The sequence below is a fragment of the Azolla caroliniana genome, unplaced genomic scaffold (assembly GCF_043228905.1).
Source record: "Azolla caroliniana isolate FFs.n. ecotype wild unplaced genomic scaffold, voAzoCaro1.0.p SCAF_16, whole genome shotgun sequence".
Lineage (NCBI taxonomy): Eukaryota > Viridiplantae > Streptophyta > Polypodiopsida > Salviniales > Salviniaceae > Azolla > Azolla caroliniana.
The window spans coordinates 3,339,292-3,363,544 of record NW_028230451.1 but is presented as its reverse complement, the minus strand read 5'-3'; the positions used below and the strand labels follow the sequence as shown (position 1 = coordinate 3,363,544).

The window sequence follows — 24,253 nt, the reverse complement described above, 5'->3', positions numbered from 1 at the left end:
TTGTATGTGTATTGAGTATGGTGTACGTGTATGTGTATCTCATGAGGATGGTGTATGTGTATGTGTATGTGTAGTGAGTATGCAGTATGTGCATGTGTATGTGTATGGGTATGTATATGTATAACAGTATATGTATATGTGTACATGTATATGTGTATGTGCAGGTTTCCAAAATTACAGAAATGCCCCTCCCTGAAGAATACTGCAAAATCAAGCATTCGTTCATTCCATGGCCCAAAACGACCTCTTCTTCTGCTCACCTTCCTGTCAGCGATGGCTCCGACATGGAAGACTCCATGTCCGCAGGAATTGAAGAAGCAGACGATGGTGTCTCAGTGGTAGCAGATGCAGGAAACGAGAAATTCTTAGATGCAGACACACTGTTATAACGACGAATATGTTCCGAGTTCACGGTGGTGGAGAAGTTAGGGTCTCCATCGCCATCGCCATCACCATCACCATCACCATCACCATCACCATCACCAGCCTTAGCAGAAGAAAGGGCATGGACGATCTGAAGCACAGTCGGTCTACAGGAAGGATCAGGATGGCAGCAAGCCAAGCTCATCTCCAGCACCATCTCCATCTGCTCCCTCTCCAAGCTTCCATGGGAGCTGTAGCAGATTCCGTTCTCCTCTGCAAACTCACTATTCAGAATGATACCACCCCCTTCCTTGATCTTCCAAAGCCGATGCAAATTCTGAGCAGAAAGTTTTGTTCTTGTTACAACCTCCATAGCCACGGCTCCGAAACTGTACACATCGCACTCCTTTGTTATCGATCCTGCCTCCAAACACTCTGGTGCTATATAACCTAAAGTCCCAGCAATCGAAAACATCTGAGTAGTCGGTTCATCTCCATCAGGGTTAGGGTTACGGTTATGGTTTCTGATGAGTTTGGCTAGGCCGAAATCGCCTAATCTCGCATTGAAATATGCATCCAGCATCACGTTGCTTGGCTTCAGATCTCTGTGTATGACCACCATCTCCCATTCTTCGTGGAGGTAGTGAAGGCCTGCCGCCACCCCTCGCAACACGTTGTATCTTCTCTCCCAACTCAAAGAATTTGGATGTGTGGAGCTATGTTGAGAATGTCTGCTTCCTGTAGACAGCCATCTGTCTAAGCTTCCGTTGGGCATGAACTCATAGACCAAGAGGAGCTTTCTGTTCCAGTTGTCATAGCTCCACCCAAGGAGCTTGACCAGGTTCTTGTGTCTCATCCTCCCCATACTTCGTATCTCTGCTTTGAACTCCCTCTCGCCTTGTGCGGATTTGGACGACAGGCACTTCACTGCTATCTCTGTGTTGATGGAGGCTAGCCTCCCCCTGTACACCGAGCCAAATCCTCCTTCCCCAAGCTTGTTCTCTTCGCTGAACCCTCCTGTGGCCTTCTTCAGCTCCTTGTAAGAGAATCTCCTGGGACCATAGTTTAGATCTCCTAAATGCTTAAGTAGATCTGATTGCACTTTCCTCTGTTTGATAATGCAGAGCGTCACCATGGAAGCTATGAGAAGAAGAGCTATGGATAAGCCTACAGAGAGGCATATGATTAGGATTTTGTTATTTTTCTTGGGGAAGCTAGTGGAGTTGAATTGCCATTGTAGGATACAGTGGGTCTCTCTGATGGTGCCTGTGGATGCAGAGAAGCCAAAGTAGACATCAGCTGGAAGAATCCGGTCGAGTTCTAAGTGATATTGAGAAATGACAGGAACCTCAGGTTTTGGGACCGTGCTGTCCGAGACCTGGTTAGCAAGGAAAATGGTGAAGGCCTTGGCATGGCCATCATAATCGATCCAAACGCAAGTGTTGGTTCCCATATTGAAGAGATTCTGATTCAAAGTGATGTTATATGCATCGAGGTCTTGGGTGACCACGGACTTGACAGTGTCGACATCAATGCCGACATGGTTTGCATTGTGGGGGTCGATGCCGGGGTCATAAAAGGTGTCAAATTCGATAGCCACAAAGTGAGAATCATTGGTGGGCGAGGGTCTTGAAGGATCGATGAGGCCGAGCCCTGCCCCATAGCTATTGGGCACATCCTGTGCAGGATGCGAGCTCAATATGAAGGCCATTCCACCACCGGAGATGTTCGTTCCGCCATCTAGGTTTGGTCCCATGGTTATGAAGAAGGAGGTGTTGAAGGATGCGGTGTAGTTGTATTCGGTATCCCAGAGACGGAGGGGGGTGGTATATGTGATTTGGCCGGACGCATTGAGGATGGTAATATCATGAGACCCGGTGTCAAACGTCACCTGCAACGCAGTGAATTGTATGTTGGAGTACTGGGTGAAGTTGAAGTAGGCGACATCGGTGAGAAGGAAACCATTGAAATCGAATTGGACATTATTTTGATGTGCTGAAGAAGAAGATGATACATCGAGACCAGAGATTGCCCACAAAACCACGAAGATGAGGATGATGAAGTAAGAAGAAGAAGAAGAAGAAGAAGAAGAAGCCATAGCCATAGTCAGAAGGAGCATAGGAGAAATGGTGAATGCAAGGAATGTGGTTTGCCAGCCAAGATGAAGAAGAAAGAGTTAAAAAGCTGCTGATCAGGTGACATAATAGTCAACTTCCCATGGGCCTTCTTCATTCACAATGGCATAAAGGAACAACAACAAAGTGGCATTCACACTTACACAAACATTCCAGGATTCTTTTATTTTATTTTTATTTGTCCGTAATATCCCTTGGCAACTCGCTCGCGTCGAAACCCGTTCTTTGGATATATATATATATATATATATATATATATATGCTTGGCCTTGCAACAAGTGAGACTTTTCCGATCATGGATTCACTCTTAACTAAGCCAAGCATCTAGGAGTTAAGATGAAGAAGAACATAAATTAAATTGAAGAAAGCTCGAAATCTATGGGGCTTTCATGACTTAAGTTTTAAAGCATGAAATTGGGTGGTGGACGGTTTTTGCTTGTGAGGTGTAGACGGTGGAATTCAACTCTAGCCCTGGTTGCCAATCAAGCCAAAGTTTTGAAGGAGTTAACAATTACGTGTTTTTTGTTGCTCATCAATCGCTGACGTATATAATGTTAGGTTTCCCTTCCTCTAGAGTGTGATGCCCCATCGTGCCCAACAAATCTAAGATCGGTTAGCCGATTTCAAGTTGGATGATATGTCTACCCAATCATTAATTTCGTAGGAACATTCTAAAGTCCAACATTTTGTCTTGAAAAGAAACATGACAAAATTAAACTTAGATTTCTTCGTCTTAAATCCATCATCTTTTGGGATTTATGGTCCTAAATGTTGAGAAACAGCAATAGTCCAAACAACAATAAATAAGGAGTACTAGCATATTTAGCCGTGTATGAATTTGACCATCTATGATTTCATAGAAGATGCTCCGTCCCATTGGGGGGTGGTTTAGGCTGGATCAATTTTTGGCCATCTATGAATTATTTTATGAAATGTAAATGTCATACATCCATTGCACGTTTAACTATGACTCTAATAGGCATTGGCAAGAAAGATTTTAGAACATATTAAATTTCCCTAAGGGGAACTTTCATCGATCATCATTTATGAATCTGGAAAATAGGAAATTTATATTTTCCTTTCTTTTTTCAGTGATGATATTCCTCTAGAAGCATGTAAGGTTCATACTTCATACTACATTTCTAAGGGCATATTAGTTACACATCGTGTGAATTTTATACTAATGCATGTTGCTTTATCACGATGAAAGAAAAAAATGTTGCGTTATGCATGCTTCTATTGATTTAGAAGCGATGCTTATACAATAACCATTTGGTTAAGAGGTTCAAGTTGTATAGCCTTTGGGCATTTTTTCTTAATACTATTGAAGAAAATCCTTTAACAAAAAGAAAAAGAAAAACATTTGGTTAAGTGTGCTATTCTATTAAGTGCGCTTTTTTTTATAGAGGTCAAAATCCAAAAAAAAAAAATTACGTTGTTTCATGATGAAATTACACCAATGCTCTTTCTATTGCTTCGTGTTATTGATTCTTTTTCTTATGCTTCTTATTGTTCTTCCGTCCTTTCCTTATTTTGTCCTATACCACTTCCTTTTCTGGATTCTTATTAGTCCTAGTGATTTGTTTTGTTCTTCTTCTTCCATTGCATCTTCTTCTTGATTCTTCTTCTTTTACACTACTTCCTTTTCATAATGTTTCTCCCTACTATTGCATCTTCTTCTTGATTCTTATTATTCCTTCTACTTCCCCTTCCCCTCTTCATCTTCTTCTACTTCCTTCTTATGTTTCCTTTTTGTACTTCCTTCTCCTTGCTCCCTCTCCTTTCCGCTTCGTCTTCTTCTTATTTCTTGCAAAGTTCTAGTCCATGCGAGAAAATATATATTGCATTATATATTTGTGCTTGTAAAGCTCCATAAATTGGATTGTCGAGCAAAAAATAGCTGCATTTGAGATGATAGTGCAAACTACTCATCCATAAGAAGAAAAACTTGCAATTTCACGTTAAAGAAAAGGAATTATGAAAATCACTCCCATTAGTGAAAACTTTTTTGTAAACAAATTAGAACAATCTTCAGCATACAAAGTGCTCTAGTTTTACTAGAGAAGAGAACAACGAATAGTTTCTACCACAACAAGTGAGAACGAAAGTTTGGCACGCAAATTTTAGATCTTTTTCTCTTCCTACGAGTTAAAGTTCTGCTATAGAAGAAAAAAAACGAAAGAATGGTTTTTGTGAACAAGTTTTGTAGGAGAAGAAACAAAAAGTTTGGAAAAAACAAAATCGAGTAAAAAAGCTCTAAGTGCGCACTTCTTCCTTGCATTCAAGGGCGCACTTAACTGAATGGTTATTCAATGAACTTCAATGCAGTAGGAAAATACTCTATCCGAATCGATGGAACACATTGAACAGAACTATGTTCATCAAAGTATGTTTATTATTATAAATTTATAATTTTGCCACACAACTAGCTCTTTTTCTAAAGAAAACTAAAATGAATTTATTTCAAAGTCCAAGAAGTCATGCTACATACCACATAGTAGGAACACATTGAATATAACTGATGCAATGTTCATCAAGGTATGTTTATTATTACAATTTGCCACACAACTAGCCCTTTTTCAAAAATAAATAAATTAAAATGAATTTATTGGAGAGTCCAAGAAGTCATGCTATAGACCACATCGTAGCTAGCCTCTCATACAAGAGGCCTTGAAAGTTGAATTTGTCTTTTGTGTGCAATTGATTTCTTCTATTTGAATTTTGTATAACATGATTGTCAACCCTTATTGTGATTATTTACTACAAAGTAGAAGGTGAAAATGAACTATGTTACTCATGGTTGACATAATTTAACTTTGGGAGTTACAATGGGGGTTTCTAGACCAAGGCATATATTTCTTGTCAATGAAGTTTTAGGCTCATGATGTACGATTGAGGAAATTCGATTATCGTTCAGATGTCATTTACTATTTAAACATGTAATATCTAGGAGAACGTTAAATAACAATGGGACGATTGTTATACCACGAAGAATAAAGGGCGTTGAACCTTTTCTTCACGAGATGTGCAAAAGCAAGACTCTTAATGATGTTGACTTGAATCTTTCCTCAAGGAGAAGCAAGATGTGGTATAATAGACATTTCTAGGGGATCAATTTGCCATGTGATGTGCATCTTTCTTTTCTTCTCCTTTCCTTTAGATTATTATTTGGTCGTTATAGGTAGTATATATTGTGTTGAGAATCAAGCTCAACTTGGTCTAGTGTGTGAACTCACCTTGAGAGTAAATAGACACTCCAACGGTCAAGAGTCACCATTATGTCACCACCTTGTATTCTAGCATTTAGTATGAGTCATAGAATCATATTTTATGACACATAAATTATGAGCTTTCACATTCCCCATGCTCCATGAGTCTTGTAGTTAATGAAGAGAGAGGGTGACTATATAAAGCACCCTCCTCCCACCCAGGGCCTGAATTTGACAGGTTGGTCTTTACGTTTTTTGATGAGCACTTTTTAAAGATGTATGTCATATGACACGAGAGTGCCAAAACTAACATGTCATTTGACATACAAGTTTTAATAATGAAAAACATATAATGCTTGAACTATAGAAAGTATACAAAGATACAAAAATAAATGTAACTACCTCACAAAGATAATGAAATCATACAAATTGAATATTTAAATCATCATATATTTCTTAAAACCCAAAAAACCCAAAAAAATGTTTATCATACAGTGACTCATATTAAGCATTGTAAAATATGTGTCTACTTTAATGATAATATCCTTCTCTCTTTTTCTTCATAACAAAGGTTAAATATATCCCTCCAACAAATGTTTGATGTATCTTGAGCATTCAAGGATATAAACATCAAAGCATCTAAAGTTTCCAAAGATAAACCGTTTCTAATATCATTTTTTATGATATTTTGACGTGAAAAACCTCGTTCACATGTTGTTGTACTAATAGGAATAGTCATACATAGTTGCCACAATTGCATAATACCCGGAAATAATTGCCACCAAGATTGTGCTTTGCAACAAATATCCCATGCATCATGCATTCCTCTTCCTTTAGCAATTCTATCAAGCATACCAACAAAATCTTCTCGTTCACTGAAGCATCTTTTCATGTCAACAATTTGCCTATCAATATTAAACTTCCCAATAAGTTTGTGCAACCATTCCGTTGTCTTTCTCTCTCTTTCATTTTCCTCAATGGGATATGAAGACGGATTAAACAACTTTACAACATTGAAAAATGTAACATCCGGGAAACGATTGTTTAAGGCATCAATAACATGTTGGACAAAGTCCTTTCCAATGTTAATGCATTCATCCAAACTACCATTTTCCACATTACCATGAAACATATTCAAGTTGAAATCACTATCTTCATTCTCACTATCAAGACCACTTACTAGTCTTCTTGATCGTTTTGTTACCTCTTTTGGGTTTGGAATTGGTATAAACTTCAACGGATATGAATGAGTAACATTATCACATCCAATATATGTGAGTATGCCATCTTTCCCATTATCTAGAAAGTTTGCAAGAAACATAGACCCGGTGCCAAATGTTTCACAAGATAAATATTGTCTTCGAAGTTTCTCATGGATGATATCCAAGTGAACACCAAGCATAGTTACATCCATTAATTCCCTTTGGAATTGCTCATTTAATTTATTTAATTCCACAAGAATATCTGCCAATAGGTGTAACATAAATTGCACTTGGAATATAGTAGCATACTCGTACCATTTTTTCTCATGTTTTTCCCATTGTTCTAAAATTGCAGGCATAAGTGTAACTAGTCTCTCCATTACTTGGCCTCAAGATAACCATCTTATGGAGTGAATTTTAAGCACCTTCAAATCACCCTTACCATGTCGTTTCATTATTTCTTTTAGCTCCTTGTGTCTATTAGTTGACTTTCCCAACCAAGAGTATACTTTATTTGCAAATGCATCAAGGAAGCTAAACACATGTGCATGAGACATTATATATGCATCTTTTATGGCAAGTGCTTCACGATGTGCAATGCAATGCACTCCCAAAATATTAGGCATCATGAATTGAAACTTAGAAATTGCTCCATTGTTCTTACCTACCATAGATGATGCCCCATCACTTGCAAAAGCCACTAGTTTTTTAAAATCTAAATTGCTCTTCAAAATGAATTCATTGATAGTATTATAGATACCTTCAGCTTTCCCATTTTCCACCGAAAGAAGACGCACAAATTTACATTGTGGCTCCCCTTTGCCACCTTCATTAAGAACAAGACATAGATAATGAGGTGTTTTTCCAATGTCCGATCGATGCCTTCATCAGTCAAGATGGAGAAAAATGGACTACCACAAATTTCATCATACAAGAGTTTTCTTGTGTGGTTCTTAATAGCCATTAAGAATTCTCTTGCAGATTTAACATTAGCATAAGCACCATATTCATTTGAGGCAGGGGCATTTGGAGTACCAAGTTCTCTTTGTAACTGACATTGTTTTACATATTTCTCTAATGGAATATCATTACAAGCATAAAAATGAACCAACTTCATGCATAAGATTATCCTCTCATTTTCTAAATGCATGATTTCTTAAATTTTGTCATCCACTGGGCCTTTCACATTTGCATTTTCCTTTTGTATCTTTACATGATATATAGCACTTGCTATTACATGGTCGGATGACTTAGAATGCTCATTCAATGATGACAATTGCATGCTAAGCGATCCACCATCTGTAAAAACATTATTCCTTCTCGCATCTTCACACAACATGCATTTTATTTTTTCATCACCTAATAAGGACTTTGTCAAATATGCCCATGGGTGGAGCAAAGTCCACTGGTTTCTCCACTTTCTTTTTGTTTTATTAGAAGACGATGTTGACACATTTACATTTGTGACAACCTCTTCATCATTATTTGGAGTATCATTAAGATGTGCTTTCTTGCAAAACACACTCTTAATGGAAGGTTGGTGTGATCTATGTTTTTTGGGGCAGGACATACTCTTGAAACTGAGAGAATTCACAAACCAAGAAAAAAAACAAAGATGAGATGGGCAATAAAGGATAGTTTCCACTCTAGATCTTCCAATCTATAAAAAAAAAACGAAGAAAGATGAAGGCTCACATTAGCTTACATGCACATGCAAATCTGAAGTTACGGTAAGAGTTCTTAGGATGGGTGTGGGGAGTTGTTGTACTATTTGTGCCTTTGAAGTTCCATGGTATAGAAGTCTACACAGAAACACTTTTGGTCCTCGAATTGCAAGACTATGAAGAAATGTCTAATCTGAAAGTCAGTAGCCTGCAGAGTATCATGAAGAGGAGGCAATTGAAGTGGTTCACAGTTTCAAACACCTCAGTGTTGCCATACCTAGTCAGCACACTTGGAATACATGGTGAATGGAAACCACATAGATTCATACTAGGAATTTGAGAGCATGTGGCACTTGCGCACAACCCAAAGATGGGAGATTCCAACAATGTCATTTGTATGCATGCATCACATAAACCAAGCATGCTCTTACACACATTTATGCAGACAATGTTGTATTTTGAGACATGTTATCAACTATGACTGCAAACGCTTCTAGATATGATCATTCCTTTTTTGAGAATAGTGGCCTAGCAATCAAAGTGCCTAAGATCAAGTTCATGGTGAGAAGCAATGTCTAATCTAACAGTCAATAGCCTGTAGAGTATCATGAAGAGGAGGCAATTGAAGTGGTTCACAGTTTCAAACACCTTAGTGTTGCCATACCTAGTCAGCACACTTGGAATACATGGTGAATGAAACCACACAGATTCATACTAGGAATTTGAGAGCATGTGGCAGTTGAGCACAACCCAAAGATGGGAGATTACAACAATGTCATTCGTATGCATGCATCACACAAATTCTGCTTTACAAAAAAGGTATGGGAGGAAGCATTTCAGCAAGCTTGTGGAATGAAACAATGAAAGTATAAAAGAGATTTCACTGCCTTCATTTAGGGAGTTAAGAGCACAACCCCAATACATCTAGAAACAGGAAGAAAGCCAATCAAGTGGTGTGAACTTCAAAGGGGTTATTCCAAGAAAATATCGAAAGTAAGGATGACAACATGAGATTGTATCCTCAATGTAGAATGTGAGACCATGTTTTACTCTACGAGAGTTCATATGAAATGGAGATAAGCCAGTCATAGATCTAAATTTAAGTGTTATTCCAACTGCATTTATACTCGATATTAAGAGAATTATTGGGGGGGCTGGCCAATGCCCAAGCACAAAATACATCCAAACATGATATTAGTTTCTTGTAATAATTTGTGATCTCTCACCGTTTGTTAAGACAAGAATAGGGGAGGGCAGGAGGAGAGACAGATAGATTGATTTGTCATATTATTTCCGCCCATGATGACCCCCATGACTATGGCCACCCTTCAAATAAGTGGGGATCGAACCCGAGTCAAATAAGCGAGGAATGCATTCGAGCGAGAAAATAGAGAGAAATAGAAAAAAAAAAGACAAATACATACCTCAGAGTGGTGGCAAATAGCAGATGTGCAATCACTGAGAAGCGACAGGGAGCAACGAGTAGTGAGTGTGTTGGGAGCAATGGGCAACGACCAAGGAACAGGGAGTAGGAAGTGAGAAGAAGGAGCAGGAAGAAGGAAAGCAAGAAAAGAGAAAATAGGGGGAAAAGAGAAAAGAGTGGGAAAAGAGAAAGAGGGGGGATTCAGGACTTCAGAAATGAAACGTTGAAAGCATAGTTATTAGTCACGAGTCATGACTTATAAGTTACGACTCACATTATACATAATACATATACAGTTATAACTTATACTATTATAAAATGTACATACTACAATGTACATTATAATAGTATATGTCTTTGTAGTATCATGGATGTACATTTTATAGTATGTACATATACTACAATCTACAATATACATAGTACATAGTACATATTACAATATTAAATATACTATATATAATATGTATTATGACATTATACAATGTCATATATATATATATATATATATATATATATGTATGTATATGACATGGAAAATAAAATTTTAGCATGTCATTTGACTTGTATAAATTTTGGGCTCCTTTCACATGAAAAATGAAAATTGTAAGTTTATATGTTAGTTGACGGACATTTTTATTGGGTGTGTGTTTTTGACAGGCAAAATGGCCTTTGATGGGCATGACACCCGTCAAATTCCTGCCCTGCTCCCACCTTGTATGTTGTCGAGTCTTTCTCCTTTGTGAATATACTTTAGCTTGCGTATTCTCTGTGTCTTACTCCTTGTCTCTCTCACTCACTCTCTCTCTCTCTCATACACACACACAGCGCATATCTATTTCGCTGCACAGAATCCATCTCTTGATTCTTTACATGGTATCAGAGCTAATCTACCGCGAAGAACCGATATACCGCGCAAAGTCGCGAAGAGAGACGCAAGCCGAAGCACAAACTTCGTAACTACGCACAATGCAATCTGGAGCACGAATTCCGCAACTCCGCATAAATGCGAGTCGACGCGGACTCCAGAACATGAGTCGAAGCGGATTTCGGATACCGTCTGAAACCGACCCGACTTGAGCTTGAGGGGGCGTGTTGAGAATCAAGCTCAACTTGGTCTAGTGTGTGAACTCACCTTGAGAGTGAATAGACACTCCAACGGTCAAGAGTCACCATTATGTCACCACTTTATATTCTAGCATTTAGGATGAGTCATAGAATCATATTCTATGACACATAAATTATGAGCTTTCACATTCCCCATGCTCCATGAGTCTTGTAGTTAATGAAGAGAGAGGGTGACTATATAAAGCACCCTCCTCCCACCTTGTATGTTGTCGAGTCTTTCTCCTTTGTTAATATACTTTAGCTTGCATATTCTCTCTCTCTCTCTCTCTCATACACACACACAACTCATATCTATTCCGATGCACAGAATCCATCTCTTGATTCTTTACATATTGCATAAAATTGAAGGATCAAATGAGGCTAAAGCTTTAGTGACAAAGTCACGAGCATGACGCGGCCATATTAGTATGTTATGGTGTCCTTTTCATGTCTGTCTATGAATTGTACATTTCTCCGATGATAGATATTCTTTCCATGTGCTTGTTCTTAGTGTGTGTGTGCATGCACCAATGCATTTAAACTTCTACGAGAGTTTTACAAGGCATATAGTTTTCAATGAAGCGTCCAATATGATTGGAATCCCAAGGTTGAGGACTCTTCGTTAATCATGGAAGGAAGAAATAATTGATTTAGGTTAATTGCAATAACGTTGGACGCTATGGAAAATTAGCAAACATGTAATTTTTTACTAGTTTAATACAGTATGAGGAGATGAATTTAGACCAATTGATTTGTTCCACTTCAATCACTACGACCACCCTAGTTGGGCCCTTGCCTTTAACCTTAGTATTCATTTTAAATGCCCTACTAAATTCCTAGCTTAGCCGCTTGAAGCACATAACCATCTTACTCGTGTCCTACCACGAAGACTTTACACTATATGCGGTTTGTTCCACAATACACTAGCTATGGATGGAGCCTACCGTCCATGTTCACTCGTTATGCTCCCTTCAATGGTTGCTAAGGGAATGTGAAAGAAATCTTTGCACTCCCTACACTCATGCAGGATGTCCCACTTCCCCCCTCAACATACAAAGGCCTCCAATGTCCATTGTTGCCCGCTTGTCAATGTGTCAACACCCATCCTAGAAACACCCTTCTCATTTTCACCCCTTGCACATCCCACCAACAATGCCTTCAACATCTTCCATTCTCTCCCTACACATGTCAACCTTTGTCTCTCCCCTTCCCTCTAATTCTTCAAGACCACAAACTAAGGTGTGGCAGTACTTGTGTGTGTGAAATTTTGAGCAGACCCATTGTGCCATGGACCAAGGAAGATGATTTGTTGATATGGGGTCATAGGAGATGGTAGTTGTGCTAATATGTGTGTATATGTATACATATGGTATGAAACATGTAATTGTGTGTTCATAATATGTGCCTTTGGGTTAAGTGTAATTGTGTGTATGTGCTTATATATGTTTAATGGGCCTATTTAAATACAAGTGTGGGCACAATATGTTTCATACATGTTTTAAGTGTATGTGTACTCGTAAGTATAAGAGCGTGTATTTGTATGTTGGCATAAGAGTAATATGTGTGTGTTTGAGTGTTTGTTGACATTTGATCCGCATCTCCTCTGAACTCCTTTGAGTTGTTCTGGCACCGAAATGTTATAGAACACTAGTTTTGATAACCTCCCATTCGAAGACAAAAGTGCCATTAGTGAAAAAAATGATGGGCTTCATGGTTTATGCCAAGATCTATCTTTCAATAAAAAATATGTATCCAACCAAGCATAGTGATTAACATTAGTGCATGACCCCCACAAAGTCTTCAGGTTACTGTTATTGCTTAAAAGGGACCTGAAAATTGTGATGAAATGTTGCTTATTTGTAGCTATCAGTTGCCACCACATATTGTACTTTAGTAATCAAGAGGGCATCGTGTCTTTAGTTTTTGGAACATCTTCCCAAAATTAACCTTAACATGAAGAAATAGGTCAATATAGATTTATCAACATTGTTATATCTAGATTAAGTAAAGCCAACCTATGCAATTGTTAGAGACAACTTATAACAAATGTTGAGGTTTGTAGTGTTCTTACAATATTACATCATTTATACTCTTAAGTGCTTTTGGATACTATTTTGAAACCTATATGTGATTACTTATAACTACTTTGACAAAGACCAAGGCCAAGATAAACCCCAATTGGAGCATACGTAAGGTACTTTGGACGTTTTCGTAATGCCAACATATTATCTAGGACTTTGTTGCTTGTTTAGCTTTATATGTGACGTCATCTAGCCTTTTACAACGAGGTTGCATAACATTAAAGGTTGTGGTGGTTTGGGGATTTAAAGTATTGGGTTTGTGAAGAAGGTGAGAGGTAGGTGGTGCTATGCAACGTAAGTGAACTGTGTGTGTGTGTGTGTGTGTGTGTGTGTGTGTGTGTGAGAGAGAGAGAGAGAGAGAGAGAGAGAGAGAGAGAGAGAGAGAGAGAGAGAGCTTGAACAAGGAGATGTATTAGTAAAAAATAGAATTACATCCAACAATAAATAAATTACAAAACGTTGGTTTAAATACCAACTAATTAGGGCAAGTGCCCTTTCTATTAATTACAAAATTAGCCTAGTATGATGTCCACTAACTTATGTGAACACTATCTCTAAGGGAAGTTGAATTCGATTCTCAACACACCCCTTCGAACAGAACTTCCAGATGTCGAAAAGCTAGTTCAGTTCGCTCCTCGAGAATCTTCAATTCGGTTGAATCGGCTTTCGAAAGGTTAGTCGACATGGCCTACAATTTCGATTGTTCGATTGCTACGTCTTTGTTTGGCTTGATTATCATCGTACTTCAACTCCTCTAGTCGGCTTCGATTGACTTCTGCGATTACTGATGTTCTTTCAGTACTCCCCCTCAAGCGTGGCTAGTCGGTGACTCTGTCACCCTCAGCCAAATCAACCTCTATTTCCTTGGTCGAATCCTCTTCTATCATCCGACTGGGAGTAGCGCATCTGACCATCGAGTGCATTGCTCCTTTGTCGGGTATGATTTTCTTCCATCAATACTATCGACTGAAGGTCGAAAAACGAAGGCAAATTCTCCCTTGCGAGAATGACCGATATAATTGTGCTAAATTGAGGTGCCAAGCCGTCGAGGCATATTTGCACCATCTCGTCATCATCCATGATGACGTTGATCGATTCGAGGACGTCACACAACTCCTTGATCTTCAAGGTATAGCTAGTGATCGACATATCCCTCGATTGTAGGTTATTCAACTCCTGTCGGAGTTGGAGCTTTTGTGTAGCCGTATTGGCCGCAAAAATCTTCTTGAGATTGCCCCAAGCTTCTTTCGGCGTTTTCGACTCTCGAATATAACCAAGCATGTAATCATGAACACATGATGCAAGGCAATACAACACATAGGTTGCGGGTTGCTCCCACATTAGGTAGTCGGCGTGTGTTGGGTTGGGTTGGGTTGCGTTTCGTGAGCTCCTTCGATATAGCTCTAGTAACCTTTTCCAACAAGGTATTGATGCATCTTGTATTCCCAATATGCAAAGTTTGTCTTGTCGAGCTTCTCCGTAAGAAGAGTGCTTCCCATCTGAGTATTCATAATGTCGATTTCTTTCTCTGTTGATTGAATCGGTTCTGATGGTCGTCAGTGTTGTGATCACAACATAGTTGAGCAAGTTTGATTAGATAACCACACGCTTTGATACCATGTGAAGAAGGTGAGACGTAGGTGGTGCTATGCAACGGGAGCGAACTTTGTGTGTTTGTGTGTGAGTACACGTAAGGTGTGAGAGAGGGAGAGAGAGAGAGAGCTTGAACAAGGAGATGTATTAATAAAAAATAGAATTACATCCAACAATAACTAAGTTACAAAATGTTGGTTTAAATACCAGTTGATCTAGGGCAAGTGCCCTTTCTACTAATTACAAAACTAGCTTAGTCTGATGTTCACTGACTAGTGTGAACACTATCTCTAAGGGAAGTTGAGTTCGATTCTCAACAGGGTTATATAAAGGGGATTGGGTATCCCTTTCATTACAACCTCTTGAGATGCTATCAATACTCTATTAGTGGGACAAAGTTGTGTTCCTTTGGATCCATCCGTCTCAACATCCAAGGTATAACATTGGGAAATACTTCGTAGTAGGGGATACTGATTATATATTATGTTCGTCTCTTATCCTTCCTTACTGGGGGCAGTCAGTGTGTTTAACACCCTTAATCCATTCTTTTCTTAAATATCTAAATATGTGTTTCATAATATTAGTATTTTCAACTTTAGTATTATTGTTTTGTTTCTGGGTCATATGATTTGTGAATCATACATAAAGGCGAAAATCTTTGTAAGGGCATTTAAAATGAATTGCTATAAAAAAGATATTGGTATTAAGAGGTATGTTATTTTAAACTTCTGTTATAAATGGATCTCTAAAATATTACAAAACTCATGATCTTTGATTGTTACATTATTACGTGACATGGATAATCATACCATAATGATAGGCATTTGTTGCTTGTGTTTTCGTGCTTAATGACATCTTGAGCAAGCATGCCATTTATCTCATTGATTTTTGTTTTACCTTTTTCCTTGCCATGAATGTAATGGACGATATAACAAAGGCAAGAATTTGACGAGTGTCATGCCCGTAAAAGGCCATTTTGCTTGTCGAAAACATACACATAATATATGCCGAGGAGGGTTTTGAACATATGCAAGACAATATATGTATATTGTTTACTTTATTTTTAATACCAATGGAGGATATTTTTTATGGAAAAAAAACATACACATAATAAAAATGCCCGTCAAGTGACATATAAAGTTTAAATTTCTATTTTTCATGTGAAAGGGCCCTACAAATTATGCAAAATTCTATTTTCCATGTCATATATATTATATATACATACATATGTCACTTACAATAGATACTATGAACTGTGTATAATAATATATTTATACATCTAAAACAACCAAATTTCTGTAACCAAGAGATGGCGGGGTTTCTGGTTGCAGAGAGTGCCCCGAACGCAGCCGAGCGGTATCGAGTTTCCCTACTCCTCATGAATCAGGTAAGTCTCTTCAACTAGGGTGTAAGGTTAGTAGTAGGACTACACAGGGGCAACGAAACATGGTGGTGAATGAGCCAACAGTGGGCAATAAAGCATCAATGGTGGCAGCTAAAGCATCGGCGGCAAGGGGGCCAGCTGGACGATGGGTGGAGTCGAGGTATGCATTGCAAGGGATGAGTAAGAATTGGGAGAAGCAACAGGCAGTGATTTTGGGACAAAGGAAAGGAAACAACATGTGGAAAGATGTAGGGAAACACATCAGTGGAGATATTAGTAAGATATGCAAGGAAGTAGTGCATCAAACTAATAATGGGGGATTGTTGGGAGAGGAGGTTAGGGCTCCCGCCAGCGGTATGGCAGCGGCTGCCTTCATAGTTTATTGTAGGGAGGACTCACGGGTGTGGGGAGAGTCAGAAGCTTGGAATAAAGAGGTAGGGACGCAAGAGGGTGGGGGAGACCTCCCCAACCATGCATTATGGCATATGGAAGTAGAAGAGAGGCAACGGGGACCACAAGGTGGGCCGTATAAGGGGCTAGATGTTGTGGAAATGGAGGCCACCGAGGACATGATGCAGGTGGAGAACCTTTTGAATGAATGTGGTCAAGCACATAATGCATGTCGGATAGGGGACTATGATAAGCAATTGGAATCGAAGGAAAGCTCTGAGATACTTGATGTTTTTCTGTCCGAGGAAGAAAGTGAAATCTTAAATGCGGAGATTAGAAGATTAACGAAGTGTTCGTTCATTTGCAAATTACTTGGTGGTAGGCCTAGTAGGGGTATGGTTCGTGACATGTTACAGGTAGCTCTAATGGATAGGATCCCACATATAAAGAATGTGGATAATATGGGACGTAATTTCTTTCACATTGAAGTGGCGGAGGGGAGTAATCTATCACAAATTCTTGATATGAAATTTGTAGAGCTGAAATATGGAAGAGCTCTCTTATTGGAATGGCATCCTAATTTCAATGTTATGGAGGAAGCAAAAAAACTTGGTAACCCCATGGTGGTATCTATGGTATTTCCCAATCTTCCGCGACATTTATACCCCTTGATGCCAAAGATTGGGGCAAAGATTGGCACAGTTTGTCCTTTAAAGGAAACCATGGCAGACAAAATCAGAGACTCCCCTAAGATTAGGGTGCTTGTGCAAAGTTTGTCCTCTCTCCCCTCTATCATCAGGGTGCATGATGTGGAGGCAAGACTGATAGATGTGGAAGTGGAATATGAGGGTCTACCTGGTCAATGTTTCTACTGTAAAAAAAACGGTCACATGGCTAAAGAATGCCCTAGGAAGATCAATAATAGCGTAAAAAGGGAGAAGCTTAAGGGGCCGTTAGGTAAGCAAGAGAAGACAAGGGTGGCAAGACAAAATACTCTCGATGAGGCTGAGAATGTGAAGGCTAATGCTAATGTCTGGTCTCTTGTTTTGGGACGTAAAAATGGATTGCAAGAAGAAGGAAACACAGCTACACCTCAGGTAGTTTTGAGGAATCGTTTTGCAGTGTTGCAAGAAGAGGGTGTCACACTACAAGATCAAAGGACAACTAATGTGGAAGAGGTGGTAGCATGCACACCCGATGTTTTACTAAACAATACACACCTTAGCCAAGAAAATGTCATGAGCTCACCCTCCTCCATTGGTAAAAGTGGAAGTATTGGATTGAGAGCAATGAAAGAATGGTTACGTAAGGGGAGAGGTCAAGAAAGCTCTTCCACCACTTCCGAATTTCAGAAGCCACAAGTGACACGTCATGAAAGTAGTGAAGCACCGGTCAGAGTTCTCGTCAAATTTGTTAGGGCCAAAAGTTCAGAAAGGGGCACTCTAGGCATGGGGTGTAAGTTTAGCCAGCAGGCTCTCACGAGATTAACTGATTTTTGTCATGAGGAGGCCTTAGGGCTGAGGGTTTATGTCATTATTGCTGAACGTAACAAGTTGCTGAAATTAGGCTTCTCATTTGATTTGTTGGACCTGGAGGTTTCGGCTAGTAACATGGCACCTATCTCTAGCTCCATAGAAGTCAAGGCACACAAATACTTCAACAGCCTGCCAGTCACCTTGAGTGGGGATAAGTGGATGTCGATGTGGATGACCGTTGGAATGTCATGTGGGAGTTTCGATGATGCTTGCATTAAAAAGCAGCTATTATTTTGCCTAGAGGAGAAGGTAGACTCCCTCTATGAGGTGCTACACTTCCATGAGGAGGAACTGGAAGAAGATATAAGGCAGGATGTGGTGTTAGGATGGGAGAAGATCAATGCGGGAGGTTGGGCATGGATTCATGGGGAGGGACTTTGTCCTTCTTGGGAGACCTCTCAATTATGTTCTTGAAGTTATTCACGTGGAACATACAAGGTCTTGGTGGAAGCAAGTGCATGATGGAAAGGAAGAACTTTTGTCAGGAGTTCAAATCCCCGTGCTTTAAGGGGATCCCGGACATTTTTCTCTTGCAAGAGCATCATTTGTGTGCGGACAGAATCTTGAGTATTGGCAATCCTCTTGAGGGGGATTGGCATACATTTTGGTCTCCAGCTCAGGGTGAGCATGGTAGAAAAGGAGGTGTTTGTACATCTATTAGGCACAATCCGGATATTGTGGTCGTGGGTCAGGACACCATAGTGGAGGGACAAGCCATTTGTGTGTCGGTAAGATGGCATCAATGTATAGTTGGGATAGTAAACGTGTATGCCCCCAATTCGTCCGCTTTGCGGGCTGTTTTTTGGAGGCAATTGGCTGATGGCTTGCCATTTGCAGATGCGTGGATCCTTGCAGGGGATTTTAACATGACTTTGCACACAGAGGACAAGGTGGGTGGCACTCATACAGTGGTCCAAGGGTCAGATTTAGTTGCTTGGGATCTGTTGATGGGACGATTAGGAGTGAAAGATGCATGGTATGTTCTAGAAAAGCCTCGGAGTTCACTAAGCTTTTCAAGAGCAGGTTGTAGTATAAATGGCTTTTGCATGTCTCGCATAGATAGAATTTACATAAGCTCAGAACTTGAAAAATATGGTAATAATGTTGAAATAATCGTTGGTTCAGCTTACTCTGATCATATGCCGGTTCAGATTACATTAGTCAATCAGAGGAGGCCAAATAGAGACCGCAACATGAGGATCAATAGTAAGCTTTTTGAGGATGCGGAAGTGGGAAGTAAGATAAGGTGCATATGGGCAACTAAGCCAGCTGGTTGTGGTGCACTTGAGTCACTTAGTAGAAAGATTATCGAAACTTCACTATATTTGCACGTAGAGACTAAAAATAGAATTGCAAAGTCTAAAGAAAGAGAAGTGGGATTAAGAAGATCAATAGCAGCTGCCCAAAGAATGCTTCAGAAAGATCCCACGTGTCAATGGTCTAGAGCCGGTCTTGAGGCTGCTAGAGAAACGTTACAACGATTGATTACGTCTAGAAACACGATGTTATTCAGGAGTTCCGCGGCATGGTGGAGCAAGAATGGGGATAAGGTAAATCATCAATTTTTTAAGTATAAAAAGCCGAGATCAAACTGTAGTTGCAATCCTAAGCTGATTAAGGAGGATGGATCAGCATCGGAGGATGTGTCAGAGATCATGGAGGCAATCACAACTCACTATCGTGGGTTACTCTCATACAGTTCTATTATCCCCGAATAGCCTAATCTAACAGAATTTGTATTGGAGGGTATGCAACAAAGAATTTCAGAGGTTGCACAAGTTCATTTGTCAAGGCCAATCTTGGAAGAGGAGGTGTCAGATGCTTTGGCGGGTATATGTAGAACGTCTTGTCCAGGCATCGACGGATTATCAAGAGATTTTTTTGAAAACTTTTGGGAAGTGATTAAGGTTGACTTGGTTGATGGTCTTAATGAGGCATGGGCTCTTGGCCGTTTACCTGAGCATTTTAAAGAGGGGCTGATATTTCTAATTCCAAAGGTACAAGGCCTAATAGCTGATGCAAGGCAATGGAGACCGATTACATTGCTCAACACAATATATAAGATTTTTGCCAATATATTGGCCAAGCGGGTCAAACCCCACTTGAATGCACTAATTAATGTTGGACAAACAGGATTCATGGCAAACAGATGCATAATTGATAATGTGTTGACCTTTTGGGAGGCGATTGCCTTGGCAAAGAAAACCAATCAACATATTGCATGTCTCATGCTTGACTTCGAGAAGGCGTATGACAGAGTACAATGGCCTTTCTTAGATAAAGTGATGGAGAGGTTGGGACTACCCTCCAAATGGAGATCGGCTGCGTTAGCCCTTTACGAAGGAAGTTTGAGTAGGGTGATGGTGTCAGGGCATCGGGGCCCACGAATTCCATTATGCAAGTCTGTCAGGCAAGGGTGCCCGTTGGCCCCCTACCTTTATTTATTTATTGCAGAGGCATTCTCTTTCTTTTTAAACAAACCAGATGCAGGAATAAGGGGGTTAGTTGTCCCACAAGCGGGCAAGGAGTTGTTGGACTCATCATACGCAGATGACACTATGCTCTATCTACAAGGCAATGATGATAATTTACAGCTTGCTGAAAGTCGAATTGAGTTGTTTTGTAGAGCATCAGGAGGGAAAATCAATTGGAACAAAAGCAAGGGATTTTGGGTAAGTTCAAACCCATGGCCTCTTTGGTGCCCTAATGCTGATTTTCAATGGGTCCCCACTGGAATGGCTGTTAAATATTTGGGTTTTTTGGTGGGCGTTGAGACACCCAAAAATCAGCAACTTGAGCAAGTGAAAGACAAAATCAGAAAAAAGCTTCGGGTGTGGGCATCAGTAAAGCTCTCTCTTGCAGGTAGGGTGGTCGTGGTAAACCACATTTTGTTAGCCACCATGTGGCACTCGGTGGCATGTTGGGTGTTAGACAAAACTTGCATAAAAAATATTAAGGCAATGGTGAGAGGGTTCCTATGGTCGGGTAGAGACCATGAGAGGGCATCAGCTAAAGTGGCGTGGAGTTGTTTGATCAAGGCGAAAAACCAAGGTGGACTTGGGTTGGTGGATCCAGTTCACCAAAGTAAAGCTTTACTAGGTAAGCTACTTGTGCGAAGTTTACAACTTGGTCCTGAATTGTGGAAGTTGCTTCTTAGGGATAGAGCTTACCTTTGGTGTCCAAGGAATGGCGGCCCTTGGAAGGCAAAGATGTGGTGGTTGTTCAGTCCAGATTTAAAGCTGAAACAACCAAATAGCATGGAGGACAGGGTGGCCCGTGCCATAATGATGGCTTGGTCAAGTGTAAGAGATGGGTTGGTCTTAATGCAACCGAAAACATTGGAGGAACAACTCTGACAACCGTTATTTTGGAACCCTAGGATTAGAAACGAGGACGGCATGATGCTTGGACAGAAAAAATATTTGCCATGGGGCCGCATGTTAGGTACAATGTTAGTTCAGTAAGAGAGTGGGATGTTTTCAAAATGAAGAGGAGGGAGGGTCAGTTTGGTAGCATTTCTTGTAGGCTTGAGAAGGTGACCCAACTGATAAATAAGGCTGTTGATGGTCTAGATAGGTTGGATAAGGAAGAGGGGGTCTGGTCTGGGTGGTTTGTAGGTGAGAGTGATGGACAAATTATCCGTGGCAAGTGTCCATCTAATGAATATCGTTTGTGGGGAAACCTAAGTGCTTTGTCCGACAATGGTCAGTGGTTGGCAGTGCGGGTGGCAGTGTTGGAAGGTAAGAAGTGGCAATTAAACCCAGACCCAGGGAAGCTAGATAATGATTGTAAACTATGGCTATTGGACAACAAGCCTCTACATGATTTGGAGTGGGATCCACTAGAGGTATGGTGGCAAAAACCGGGAACGAACAAACTGGTGGGGTTTTTTGATTATAGTACTAAGCTCGGAAGGCAAATCATTGGCTCCAAATCAGTGGGTGCTGCTCAAACTCGCAATAGTTGGAGGGATAAAGGCATATCAGATGACTTGTTGAAGTCGTTTTGGCGGAGACTATGGGCATCTGATATGCCAGAAAAAATCAAGGTGTGGTTTTGGCTTCTTAGTCATAAGGCGTTACCGGTAGGGGAGTGGATGAGGTCTCGTGGTGGGGAGGCTGGTTGCCTGTTATGTGGTCACTCTTTGGAATCGATACCTCACTGTTTTTGGAATTGTGCAGAGGCAATCAGCATTTGGGGTCGAAGTCTCAGGATAGTGGCAGCATGCGGGGTGAATGGGAGAGTTGTGTGGGGGTCCTTACAGGGTTTGAAACTAACTAAGGAAGGTTGGGCGGAACAATTAAATCCACATGGTCATGGTTTTATATTGCAGGGCGGCAGTGTATTCAAAAGTGTTGGAGTAGAACCTGGTACAAACTCTGGTTTTTTTGAGGAGATATGGATGTTGGTGGCATGCTTCTCGGTCTGGCACATTTGGACCAGACGATGTATGTTTGTTTTTCAGCAACGAAAACTCCCAAGCGGTGAGGTGTTGCTAAACATTTGGTTCGAGCTGGTATCTTGGTTGCGCGGACAGTACAACTCAATTGAAGGGAACTCGGATGCAGCAGACAGGGCTCGCTCAAAGTTTTTGCTGAAATGGGGTCGCTCTCCTATGATGGTTAATTCAGCGTCTGGTCCTAAATGGAATTACCAAGCACCAAGATGGTTGTTTCCGCCACTGGCTTCGTTGTGAATATGTGGTCACCATGGTGGTCACTATGTAAAAAGAGGCAGTGGGTTACTCTTGTTGTAAATAGTTAGGTGAGGATTATGCTGTTTTGATTATGGCTGTTCTTCGATGTAATTCTTTTGCTAACTAATGGGAAGTAGTGTTTTTTTTGGAAAAAAATATATATATATATTTATACTATATGTTTTTTATAACACGCTTAAAATAATATCATCATCATGTAATATGATATACATATACTCTCAAATATTTATTTTTTACTAATAATATTAGTTGAAATTTGATTGAAATTTTAAACAATAACCTTTTAAATACTTTAAGAGTGTAAACTCTAGGTTTGATTTTAATGTTTTAAGTTTTAAGTTAAAACTAAATGTTTTACTAACCTTTTTTTTTCATACTTATTAGTAAAAACATTAACACGATATTTATTTTATGTGTTTCATTATCTTTGTGAGGTAGTTATGTTTATTTGTGCATCTTTGTGTACTTTCTATAATAATGAAATGTATAACAATGAAGCATCATATAGTAATGTAACGAAGAGTGGCCCCCTCCAAACCCACAATTCGAAGAGTGGGCCTCCCTCTCTCCAAACCTATACCCCCCCCCTCCCCCCCCCCCCCAAAAAAAAGTATATATAAATAAAAAAGATAAAATTAAAAAATAAAATTAAAAAATTTATTAAAAACTCAAAATTTTATATTTAAAATATTTTTTTTAAAAACGGGGAAAAAAAGAAAGAAAACGAAACACGACAAAAGGGAAGGGGAAAAAACAAAAAACAGAACCATAGAGTGCAATGGTGGGAGAAACTGAACTTCCATTAGAACCCACTGTGCTACATGAAGAAAGCGGAACAAATCTTGACATCACCCTGTCCCTAGAGGCCAATCGGCTCTTAGCGGAGGAAATCGAACGCCTACGTTGTCGTGAAGAAAACTGTCCTTAGGTGCAAACCGTGTATAGCGTGTGTGAACCGGCCCTTACACTAGGCACGCCCCTTGATTTATAGTAGATAGGTAGGCACAAAAGTCAAATACTAGGTAGCAAAATTCTATAGGGAGAATCGTGGAGAATCTCTGTCCGAAAGGACAGAGAATTAATGTAATGTAAACGGGTGAAACGGCCTCCCTCCTTGAGCTATAAAAGAGAGGGAGACGGGAGAGAAGGTAGGGCGCGCTGGAGGGGACGAAGTGTTGTCGGACTGGGACCGAGCTCTTCTTCTCTCCATAGCTTTCTTTTGCGCAGGTTCTCAGGAGGCTGATTCTGCTCCGTGGAACGCCCGTGTGCTTCCGGCAAAATCTCCATCTTGCTCCCCTGTGTGCGTGGGTGATCAGGCGTCGGCATCCATCTCGCCGACCTGATCGGTTGTAACCGTTCGAGTCATTTGCATACCTACAAATACATGCATATATTTACATACATACTCTAGTGTTCTCAACTCGTGTCTCCTGTGTTGTTGGGCCGCGTCCCC

General features: G+C 40.1%; 4 protein-coding genes across 4 annotated transcripts; 1 reads left to right on the top strand and 3 right to left on the bottom strand.

The window, feature by feature from the left end:
* Positions 1 to 256: 256 nt before the first annotated feature.
* On the bottom strand, positions 257 to 2,488 carry LOC147853620 (L-type lectin-domain containing receptor kinase S.4-like). Its single transcript, XM_087332423.1, has one exon. It carries the CDS (start codon positions 2,480 to 2,482, stop codon positions 257 to 259), a length of 2,226 nt encoding a protein of 741 aa, XP_087188549.1. The 5' UTR covers positions 2,483 to 2,488.
* A 3,745-nt stretch (positions 2,489 to 6,233) lies between these two features.
* LOC147853619 (uncharacterized) lies at positions 6,234 to 7,688 on the bottom strand. The gene has a single exon (XM_087332422.1). The coding sequence runs from the start codon at positions 7,287 to 7,289 to the stop codon at positions 6,234 to 6,236; it is 1,056 nt and encodes a 351-aa protein (XP_087188548.1). The 5' UTR covers positions 7,290 to 7,688.
* A 6,342-nt stretch (positions 7,689 to 14,030) lies between these two features.
* LOC147853618 (uncharacterized) lies at positions 14,031 to 14,522 on the bottom strand. Its single transcript, XM_087332421.1, has one exon. The coding sequence runs from the start codon at positions 14,520 to 14,522 to the stop codon at positions 14,031 to 14,033; it is 492 nt and encodes a 163-aa protein (XP_087188547.1).
* A 1,561-nt stretch (positions 14,523 to 16,083) lies between these two features.
* Positions 16,084 to 22,897, top strand: LOC147853617 (uncharacterized). Its single transcript, XM_087331848.1, has 2 exons — positions 16,084 to 16,161; positions 22,417 to 22,897. The coding sequence occupies exons 1-2, from the start codon at positions 16,084 to 16,086 to the stop codon at positions 22,777 to 22,779; spliced, it is 441 nt and encodes a 146-aa protein (XP_087187974.1). The 3' UTR covers positions 22,780 to 22,897.
* Positions 22,898 to 24,253: the final 1,356 nt, after the last annotated feature.